General features: G+C 40.9%; 1 protein-coding gene across 6 annotated transcripts in view; it reads right to left on the reverse strand.

The window, feature by feature from the left end:
- Positions 1-3,297: 3,297 nt before the first annotated feature.
- NUDT14 (nudix hydrolase 14) overlaps positions 3,298-12,016 on the reverse strand; it is a 63,861-nt gene continuing 55,142 nt past the window's right edge. For all 6 annotated transcript variants that reach the window (XM_062630694.1, XM_062630698.1, XM_062630695.1 and 3 more), the window contains one exon: positions 3,298-5,192. In XM_062630694.1, coding sequence (XP_062486678.1) covers positions 4,952-5,192 — 241 coding nt within the window. In that variant the 3' untranslated portion in view covers positions 3,298-4,951. The remainder of the gene's footprint in view (positions 5,193-12,016) is intronic.

The following is a 12,016-nucleotide window of genomic DNA, read 5'->3' on the forward strand; positions in this document are numbered from 1 at the left end:
ACTTCTTCTCACTGATGATTCATTTGGAGAGCTCTCATAAAAATGTGTTCCCAATTAAAGACTGAGACTGACTCTGAAGGATTAGACAAATTGAGAAGTAACCTTTGCAGTAGAAGTGGGATTTGTACAAGCATCCCTTTTTTTGTTCATATCAAGCTAAATCCTGTGTGAACCAGTGGGATGAAAACTCCTGCTGAAAACCTTCTCCAAAGTCCACAGTGTCCTTCCTTACACGAAAGTCAAGTCTGGACTGGGGATGTGGTTTTTTGAGCTGCACCTTGCTGCTGCGCTGTTTGAGATGCGGCATTCCAAAAGAGAGCAAGCAAAACCCTTTCCAGAGAGGATGAGCCCAAACAGGAGCTAGATCGCAAATTGCTGGTACCTACTGGCAGGGCCACTTGGCAGCATCCCTGGGACTGAGCGATGGGGACCATGCAGCAATGTGGACCACACTGTACTGTGTCCCTGCTCAGGCAGCAGCCTTGCCCTGCCCTGCCTGTTACCTCCACCCCGGCGCAGCCACCGAGGCGGAAGCTGCAAATCCATCCTGTGTGCACAGGCCTTATTCTGATCCCACTGAAGCCGATACATGCTTCAGGCGGTGGCTCCTAAGAGCTTCAAACAACCGTATTAATCTGTGACAGCCTCCCCTGCCAAAGCATGCGGGTTGGTGAAGGAGCAGAGAGCACAGCAGGAGCTGCACAGCCAGACTTTTATGGCCACAAAGGCCAAGTCGCACCTGCTAACGGTTGTGAATAGCCTTGCAGACAGCACCAGGTGTGCCATTTCAACAGATTTCACAACTGGGTGTGCCTTTCATCTATGTATAGAGCCCCAGCAAGGGGATGAAGCATGCTCTGCAATTGTCCTTATTTAGCAAAACCCCTATTTGGCCAGTGGGTCCCCCTGCTCGGTCGGCACATGTATTTCAGGAGCAATTATCCCACTTGCCCTTGGCCTGGCCCCAGCCCTGGCCCTGCAGGGAGTGAGGAGCACCGCAGTTCTCGTTAGTAGAGAGGGATGGTAATGAGGGAACAGGTGAAAAGGCAAGCGGCCACTTGCCAGGGAAGCATGTTTCCAGTGGCACTGGGAGCATCCCACACCCAGGGAGCAAGGGCAGACAGGGCACCCCATGCCCCATCCCTGCGCCTGCTTCCCTGGCCCTGTGGTGTAATTCAGCTCTTTTAGAGAAGGAGCTTTAGTCATACCGGTGTCCAGTGCTTAGTGCCACGAAACCTGAGAGTAGCTCTGGGCTTGTAGATACTTTACAAATGGGCAAAAAACAGTAATAAATGAAGTCCATGTACTTGCAGGGTGCTGGTGACATCTCTTCTGCCACCTGATAGCAAGCCTGACAGCAATATTGCATTCAAGATGTTATAATTTTAGGCTTTATTAGAAGCCTGAGTCATAAATTCAGGTTCATTAGATTATCTCTACATCCCAAAGCTGCATTGTAAATGTGAGAGAGATGCAGTGATTTGTTTTTTGAATGCAGACCACTCAATTGTACTCAACAAAAGAAAGACACTGATCAGATAAGAGTTTTGCAGGGTAGAGTCAGTACTCATTAGCAACAAACAGGACCTTGTTTCACGCTGAACTGTCTTCTCCCCATGGACATATGTGTGGTGGCACATCCAAAGGATGGGTCTAAAACGCAGATGTGATTTCAAGATTCCATTAGAAGCACATTTTTCCTGCCTGGACTTGGTTGATGTATATCAGATTTGCTCTAATTATAATCTTTGAAGTGAGCCCTGACGAGAGAAATGGCATCCGAACTGCTCTGGTTTTATTTTATAAATATGAATCATCTGCTGGTTTGAAAAAATTTCAGGACCTTTCTCCCACATTTTCAAACCTTCCTAATTCCTTATTAAAATACCCACCAAAATTAACCGGATATATGTTTATATTTAATAGCGCAAATCCGAACACCAGATACAACACTGCTTTATGTACAACTTTTGCTATATTGCCCTGCAGCTCTTTCTGTGGAAAATTCCTGAATTGTGGAAGGAAACCAAACCAATCTCTTGTCCCTTTTGTTCCTGTTTGAGAACTACAAATTGTGGGGAGGCCGGGCAAAGCACGGGGCCAGGTGCAGCATTCCTTGAGTGTGAAGTCTTCAGAGGAACCACAGTCCCCCAGGATTTTTTAGGTGTCTGCCCAATAGACCCCATGGACCAGGAGGCATAGACCAGGAGACAGCGGCAATCCTGTTCAGCTTCTTGCCTGGCCTTCTGAATTATGGAGGGATGCTGAGGGACTGCTTAGCTCATGCAGCTGCCCTCTGTCACGGTTATCTGTAAAAGAAGCCATCTGAAGCCTGTACCTTGCACTGGCGAAGTCAACTCGGAACACAGTGGAGGGCTGCCTGTCCCTGTGCCTTTGCACCTTCCCTCCCTGCCCACCCTTCCATGCTGCGCTACCATGCGCTCTCCACCCTCCTGTCTGAGTGACCAGAGCTAGCAGCAGCAGTCTGGGCCAGATTTTGGCAAGTCTGGAGCTGCCCTTGGTGCTCCCCCACCACACATGCTCTTGCAGCAGGACAGTACATTAGAGGAACAGCCATAGCACCTTGGAGGGGGCAAAGCGTGAATGTTTCAAACTGTCTGGTTCAAAGATGTGCAGCCATGGCACAACCGGCTTGCACCAGCTGGGTGGTGCAGAGGTTTTAGGACCTTCATCCTCCCCCTTCTTGTGGATGGCATTGTGATCTCCCTACAGCCCGGCAGCCCCATAGCTCATGATGTGCATGTGATGCTGGCACACTGGCTGTGGTCTGGTGGGTCCAAGACAAATGCAGGTGCTGAGACTTGAAGGCTCTTCTAGACAGACTAATCAATGAAATGTGTGTTTAGTCTGATGAATCACACCTTGAATGCCTGTCACCCACACCTGAGGGTCAAAAACATGGGCTCTCACCAAGGTTGTTAACACAATGTGAGTGCACCCTTGTGAAGCACAGAATCCAGGTCCTGGATGCGGCAGGGAGGGAATGGCTGATGGGAGAAAGCTCTCAGCATCACATGAAGAGCTTCATTAGAAGTGGAGTTTTGTCCATTTGTAATTCTGGCACAAATGGTATAGATACATAAATGCTGCTTTGAAAAGTCTCAAACTGTGACACCCCTCCCCTACACCAGTTTACTTTGCCAAATTACTGCATTATACAGCAAGACAGGCTTTTGACATGCATACACACACACTCATTAGCTTGACACTAAACAGATCAACAAGCTACTGTAGCAATTCTGATGGAATCAAACAGATACTTTGGTAACTAGAGTCTGGAATGAAGGACATTATTTATTACACACATTGTAGTAGCTCACAGAGGCCCCAGCAGCAACCAGAACACATAGTACTAGACACTATAAAGACATGGAGCAGTGGAGATCCCTCCCTAAAACAACTTCCAGTGTAAATACATGGACAGACAGAATTTATTTGCTTTTCACAGTAACTCAGCCCTTGACTCACCACAGACCAGGCACAGTTTGACACAAATGTGTCTGAACTTTCACACAGATATGACTCCCACAGGCAAAGGCTGCTCTTTCTTCAGTGGCTTTCCAAGGACCTTTCCTCCCTGTTAGTAGGGGAACCAGCAAGCACCAGTTCTAAAAGCTTTTAAAAAAGAAATTATTTATTTATAAGGCTATTTAGATATGCAGTGATTTTAAATCAGCCACTGGATACCATCAGGTATCTGTACTGCATTTATACTAGTTGCTATATGAAAGTTCATGTATTCACAGTGCTCATCTTCTAAACATAATTAGTACCTCAGCAATCCTAGGAGGACATATAATGTAGGCATGTTAATTAGCATTAAGTCAGTGAATAATATAAACCAGTGCATCATTAAACTGCCAGATTTGATTCTCTTTCATTCATGCTCTTAAGTTTCACATGACAAATATTCCACATCTAAGCTACGCTGCTAGAAGTAACATACGTTCTAATTAGACCACTTTGTTAAATCAAATTGTGTTGCTTAGTATGTCTGTGCAGGTTGCATGGGCTTCAGTGTAATCTGCACAAATGATGAGAAGTAAAGCACTTCTGATCATTAGGTTTCAAGGCACATTATCTAAGGGGTAAGTTTCATTCTTCCCATTTGGGTGACAGAAACCGAGACCACTGAAATCACCTGTATTAGTCACCGCAGAGACAAATTAAAAGAATTTGCCCTCTCTAGTCCCACTTTTGAGGACAAAGTTTGGTCTCATAAGCAACTATAACCCATAAAACAAACAAAGCAGCATGTGTTCTAGTAGAAGCCCCCATCATTCATCCATCACCATCACTGCTGCTCAGCATTATAGTGGGAACACACAGAAGCACATAATCTTACAGCTGGTCTATTGTCAAAATGACACATTAGCAGAAGGATTTACAGACACATTTGCTTGTAAGATGAAGGTCTGCATGTTGAGAAATGCAAACATCTCTGTACAGGAGCTACACACCACAGAGAAAGCTACTCCCCAAAAGCTGTGCATTACTCAGGAAGGTAGTAATTGTATCTGTGATTATTAAGCTTTGCTGCTTCCACCCCAAAAAATGTCAGAAACTACAGTGAACACACAGTTGCCAGTATGTACAGACCCCAGTGACAGGCTCACACAGCAGCTGCACTAAGGTCCTGAGTGAGTCTTCAAAATAGTGGCAGCACAGTGCCATGAAAAAGAATGGAACACATTAATTTGACTTTTGTGCAAAAACTCACATTTGCCTCAGAGGCAAATCCTGGCCCCAGTGAAGCCAGCAAGTGTTTTGCTAATGATGGAAACTGGGTCAGGACTTTAATTGAGATTTTGTTTCTAAATTTATTTCCAGAAAGATTTGCCCCATGAGAAGACATGATGATCAGATTTGCAGTTTTCTGTATCCACAGAACCAGTTGGAAAGCTTTTCTTGCAATCGAGGTGCTTTGATTTTATTTTTTCCGTAGCTTGGGTGCTATGTTGTCTTGGAACCATGTGAAGCTGAAGATGACGCCCATCGTCTTCTGGAGAGTCTCATCATAAGCAAACTTCATGGACTCTTCTAAAGGTATTTCTACAACTTCAATCAGCTCGCCTTCTTCAGCTTGGCCACCTCCTTCCCCAATTCTCATCTGGTCTGTGACTTCTGCATAAAATAATGTCTGGCTAGAACCTGTCACACCAACTCCAGACCTGGAAAAAAAGCAGAAGGTAAACTTTGTTTTAGATAAAAAGAAGGTAGCTAGGAACTAGGAATGGAAACATGGGCCCTTAACTTGAGTCACTAAGCAACATCAAAATGCACATCCTTACTCTCTGCTAATGTCATTTAGCACCTATAAATGCAACTCTGATAATACAGAAATTGTTCAGAAATTTCATGCAGAAATACCGACACTTTTGAATGCAGTTGCACATGATACAGATCCATCTTCAAATATACTGTGCAACTTTGGAAAATGTTAGTTTGGGAAAACATAAAACAGTTTTTGAATTGGTGAATTGTTGTTCTACATATACTAAAGTCAACAGAAGGTTTTTCAACTGACCTTAAGGAGAGCTGGGCTGCTGGATGACTCACAGATTTACAAACAGCGCATCTGTACGCAATTATGCTACATTTGTTTGCTTGTTTTTACACTAATATTTAGGGTTTTTTTACTTAAGAAGATGAAGACCATTCACAGCTGGAGTCCTCTGCTCATGGACTGGATAGATACAAGAATAGAAAGGTAGCCTGAGAGACTTTCTCTGTCCTTCCTGAACCTTAGCCTTGGCCAAAATGGACCACTGTAAGCACATGTGTATCTAAAGTAATTCAGTCTCCCTGTTAAATTTGCTACAGTAGATTTAGTGGAGGATATTTTACATGCTGTAAACTTTCTCCAGCTAGACCACTTGCTATGTATTATACTTGTTATTCCTTAATCCTCTATTTCCTTAGGACTATTTCATTTAGGTATTATTAAATAGGGGATAAGTACATAATCCACTCATTTAGTCCTTCCAAGAAAATATTCGCATCCTAATCGCAACTTCTTCTTTTCACATTATTACAAGTGACTTTTCACATTAAATCTGGATCAAAAGTTCACTGAAACTATGAATGAGGTATTAGGGCAAGCTGAAAAATTAGCTTCTATATCATTATACATACAGAGGATTCAAGATTTGTAGCAGTGTTATGATCTTAGAGTGAATATCCATACTTGTCCAACCATTAGTCAACTGAATCTTTCAGTTAACCTAGCATACATCTCATGCCATAGCAGGAATTAATAATTTGTCTTTCAATTTTCTAAGAACATTGACAGTTTTGTTTGGAGAATTAATAGTGATTACTGAAGTTGGTTTCTTACACTCCTTTTTTTAAACATAGAATAAGGAGCAAACTAGTGAATTCTTTTCCCAGCATTACTTCTGATATCTTGTCCAAAGTTACAGAATGCGTTTCACCCCTCCAGGATCATTCCTATATATCTAAGAAGACAAACTTAATCATCTTCAGCACTTCCAGGAACTTTGAAGGCTGCTATGGGATTTCTTTCATCTGGGGCTCACCACTTTATTTCAATGTCAGTGGTGGGTTTTTTTGGATACATGTTTTAACCAACAAAATGTGACCTACTAGCACAGTTTTCCCTCTCACTTCCGCTTTACCGAAGTCCACAACCTCCTTCAGTCAAACTGATTCAGTATTTACATTCCCTCTTTTCTGCAGCCTCTGTCCCTGGTATACACTGTTCTGATGACCATCAGAGATGGTTTGCCAATAAAAGAGACATCCAGAGCTGACAATCAGGGCTGACTGTACGTGGCACTGGCACCAGATCAAATGTCTTCTCAGGACTCCCTGTGCCACGCTCCCTTTCCCCTTCTCTGATGGGAAGCTGCCTGGAAAAGTAATGCCGTTCACCAGCCGTGCTGCCACTCATCTCATTTCAGCTGAAGATCTAGCCAGCTGACAGCAAGACACAAACACAGTCTTTGCCAGCAGCAGGAGTTGTAAACTGGGCACACCATGCTGGCTTAATCATTCTGATCTCGTTATAAAAGTATCATAGACCTATTTTTCATCAAGTTGCCATCAGCAACCAGCTCGCAAAAGTTGGAATGTCATTTTTTATGCTCATATTCCATCAGCCCTTTCTGCCACGAGGACAACAGCACACTTTACTAGATTCCCTTTGTGTTAAAATATATTGTATTTTTCTTGGTATTATCAAGCAATAATATATAATGTTAAAAAGCAACACTGGAACTGAAATACTAATTAAGAGACACAGCTCTAGTCTCAGTGGACACTCTTCCCCCAGCTTAGTAACCCTGATATCTGCCACTGACTGATCGTCGGCCTGTGTGCTACCCAGCCCTCACTATTGTAGCCACATCCATTGGAAGTCTTCTCACTGAGAGAAGGTACTTGTGATGGAATAATAGACTGCTCACTTTTTGTTCCCTCTTTTCCTTCTTCTTTTCTTGTGTTAGGAGGCAGAAAGGATTTTTGTTTAACCAACGAGAGATCCAGATCTGTTTTTCTCTGTATGCAGTGATTACTCATTCTTCACTTTTTCCGCAAGAATTGCATTTTTAGTAATTAAATAAAGACTGGAAGTCTGGGGTTCAGAGATTGTTTTGTGGTAATTGGTAAGAACAAAACCCACGTGTTCATTTATACTGTGAAATTTGCAAGACAAAGAATGTGGCTTCTAGTCTCTACAGGTACTATGAAAAAACACAAGACTATGCATAATATATTTCATGTTGTTATTTCTCATGGGTGTCAAGTCTCAGCTTCATCTGGGGTGCCACACCTGGAGAATGAACATGATCCTAAATTGATTATAGCCACATCCACTTGATATTATGTAAAGATTATATACAAAACCATAAGAGACTTTATTTAAGAAGCCCTTCCATTAGAAACTTCTGGCTTGATTATTTGAGCATAATCTCCTTCTGTGCCACCTGTGACCATTTACTGATGAAGTAGCTGCAGCTGTGGTAATCACAGTTCACTTTCCACATACCTTTTCTTTAAAGAAAGGGGAAATTGCTCCCTAAGATGCCACACCATAAGATTTAGCTTCTAGCTGTGGTAGCTCAGAGCGTGATTTCAACATGCTGTTACTTCATTGTATGTACTCTTATGATACTTCTATTAAATTTGTGTTTTTCTTCTTATTAACGAAATACATTAAGCATAGCTACCACATTGAATATACTTTAAAAAATAAAAGCACTGGACAACTCACTGGTCTGTTCTTTGTTATGATGCTCAAAGTTATGGCATTTCTTCACATATATTGGCATATAATTTGCCACAGAAAACAACAAAAAGTTTGCAACAATACATATTCAAAGGACCACATACCCACATGCTCATTCTTTCTTATTTGATTACCTAACTTATATTTCTCTGGTGTAACTTTGTCACGAGTTGTTCATTAAAAACTAATAAAAACTTTCAGATAAGCTATAAATAAAATCAACGAGCACTGGTATTAATACTCATGTTATTCTATTCTTCTCTTTCCCTCCCAAAAAAGAAAAGATGACTTGGAATCCCCTCACTATTTTGACAGGTGGCTTTGTAGACTATTGCATTGTATTATTTATAATGTATTCACTGCTTTTACTCATTGTCTACGTAAATGCCCATTTCATTGGTTTGAGAAAGAGGCTGAAAGATACAGGAATATAATTTAAATCACAAAAAAGGCATATTTTTTACCTTTTCTTGCTTGGTATTTCTTTCTCTAAACTCTCTGGCTCACTCTACTAGTTGATATTTTTTGCAGGGATCCACATGAAATGCCCTTTCTAAATTAAATAATCTCCTTGTTTACTGCTGTCTTTCACATTTCCAGACTCTTACCTAATAATGTATCCTGCCTGTCCTTAGAAAATTGTCCAAAATCAATGTTATTGACATTTGTCTTAGTACCTTTGATTTTTACAGAAATCAAAACTTATCAGGTTTGTTGCTTTGATGCTGTTCTGAACCTCCATCTTGTTGAAGTTATTAAGTGTTTTAACATTTACCCTTGGAAAATGTGTACTCATTTCAGTGATTTTGGGTACTGGGGCTGGAGAAGGAAGAGAGCAGAGAGGGAGAAGGTGGGTCTGACTGGTAAATAAGCAACGGGCAGCTAGTATGTTTTCAGTACCTTTTCAGGTTTATCTATCACTAGCCACTTCCTATGCTTTTGCATACTTACTTTTACTTTCCAATTATGATGTCTTAGGAATTTAGACATACCTTTAATCATGTCTATGTTCCTTTTTCTTCTGCCTTCTTCCTCTATCCTAAGTCTGTGACATATGTTTTATCTTGCCCTAGTATTTCACATTACAAATAAATGCTTTTGCCATGGTCTGAAATGAGTCACCTATTAACAGATTACAGCTATATTCATTAGCTTTGCATCTGTGGAAATCACAGGGGTCAGCATACCTGAACTGCAAGTGATGAGTTTCACCCTGGGAAAACTACCCTCCTGATAAAGGTGCCTTCTCAGTACAGCGGGGCTTGGTTTGGGGCAGGGCAAGCAGGGTTTGAACTCACAGCACCAATCCACAGGGGGACTTCAGGCTTCAGTCTCACTTCACAGGTTTAGCACCATGTTGCCCAGAGCAGGCACGTCATGGTTCATACTGACCCAGACCTACTAAGCCTGGCTTGACCTAGCTGATTGTTCCAGATGTATTTTGATGAGTCTGGACGGTGCTTGACTCTCATTCACCACTGTGAGGCAAATGCAAATGATTACACAAAACACAGCTCTTTTTCTCATCTCTTTATCATGATGATCAGTTTCCTCTAGAAGTTTATAGTTCTTCAAATTAACAGCTATGTGGCTGACAAATACTCTTTGTCAAATCATTAGGGCTTAAGTTCACAAACCCTGTAACTTCAGTAGATATTTTTAAAAATAAAAGTCTGTTAGCACTAAACTTTTAGTTTTGCTTCAGAGACAGAAACAAGTTTAAGAATGCAGGCATGTCAAAGTAAGGATAACACAGTTGTATGGTTTTCATCACAATAGTAACTTAAATGTAAGTTTAACACACCAAAACAAGATTGTGTGCTGCATTCCTGTATTTCATTTTAAATAAAACACCCAAACATTGTGATTAAATCATGCTATGGCTTTCAAAGCTGCGGGCAACACACTTGTAGGCAACAGAAGAGTGGAGAAGCACTTTCTGTGAAATGACTGCAAGTGCTTCTCCTCACCTGCCTGGGGTGGGACTGGCTAGCACAACGAGGCTGTAGCTACAGTATTTTCTATCTACTTCCTTCTTAGATCAGAGAAAACACATGAGACAGATTGTCACTCTGTTTTTGAAGCACAGCAATAGCAGCTATCACAAAGCCTTTGTTTACTTCTTCCCTTTTATTAAATGCATGAGGAAATACACAGCACATGAAATAGAGCTCACAAAATGGGACTTTTCACTTGCATACCTTAGTTTATAAACATAAAGATACATTACACGTGTATTTTTTATCACAAGGGGTAACAGTATCTTATTGCTCTAAAAAAAAGATTTAGTAGAGCCTAAAAGCCACAAGCGAGATTGATTCCACCTTAAACGCTTGCTGATGCTCAGTAACAGTGAGCTTCTTCCTCAGACTGAGAGCATGAGCACATGTGTGTGTGCATGCACATGTGCACATTTGTAAACAGGGCTGAAATTCAAAGCATGTGCTCAAGATTAGCTTTGCTTTCTCCTCATCTCTGGGTGCTCATCTGTGACAACCAATTACTACATAATTATTACCTTTCTAGTTTGAAGGAAAAAACATGCATGAGAAAATAAACACTATCTTATACTCTATTTCCCTGCTAAAACATGGGGAGGAAGTAAATTGACTTATCATTGTGAAGATTTACCAGTTTAACTCAGATTTTTGACAGACAGTAATTAAAAGCTAAATTTCTCTTAATTTCTTAATATTTAAGAAATATAAAATCTAGAAACAATCAACACTTTCCTGTTCCTGTCAACACATAAATAAATTTTTTGGTTTTAATCTGACACAGTTAATGTGAAAAATCATAAATGCAATATCCTTTTATCAGATTTAAGCCATCTGGGTGCAGAATTTGGGTATACAGCAAATACATAATTCATGTTTACAAGTAAATGCGTCACAAATCTCTGCTATTTATACTGAAATCAAGGTCTATTTAGGCATGAAACATGTAAACTGATGAACAGTGACATGCAGCTACTATTGTCACTTCTCAGGACCTTTGTACAGTTCTGACGTTATAAGCAGCAGGTGCAGGAAAAAAGCAGAGAAGTAATTAACATAAAATTATATTACATTATGCCATCACCCAACAGGTGTACTAGCAGGTGATCTTTCTAATTATAATGCACTCCAACATTTTCAAGGCTATTATTCCTTCTGCATAAAAACCTGTGAATACAAACCATTTTTACCTCATTGCACTAAGGCTAATAGCCACGGCACAGTAATTGGAACATCCAGTATTAATTCTCTGAATGCTCTTCTTTGTTGTATACTTTTGGGGAAAAAAAAAAATTAAATGTAGGTAAGTACCTATGTTAGGCTCTTAAAGTAATCCATCTGACTTATTTTTGCAGTGGGGTTGAGAACCTCCAGCTCCTGTTGTATCCGATTCATAGCCAAGAGTTTATTAGAACCTCTGGGAATAAATAAAGACGCAATGAAGGGAAAAGGAAGTTGAACCAGAAGCTCTGGTTCAGTGTTAGCCTGATGCTCTCAGGTGTTATTCAAATTCAAATAAATTTGCAAATACTCCTAAAGATGACCAAAAAACATCCTGTAAGTTGCAATGGCAATAAGAACACCTTTAACAGCAACAACAACAGACTTCCCTGCCCCTGTCTGTAAGGAATCAATTCTCAAGAAAGATAGCCAGAAGTACTTCAACCTCACAAACCAACAGTTGAACCTCACAAGGAATTCAAACTGAAACCTGCTGGGATATCATGAGAGACAGAAAGTTTGCCTTATC

Source organism: Pezoporus occidentalis, unplaced genomic scaffold (assembly GCF_034315485.1).
Source record: "Pezoporus occidentalis ecotype Australia unplaced genomic scaffold, CSIRO_AGI_Poc_V1 ctg36, whole genome shotgun sequence".
In the NCBI taxonomy this organism is placed as follows: Eukaryota; Metazoa; Chordata; class Aves; order Psittaciformes; family Psittacidae; genus Pezoporus; species Pezoporus occidentalis.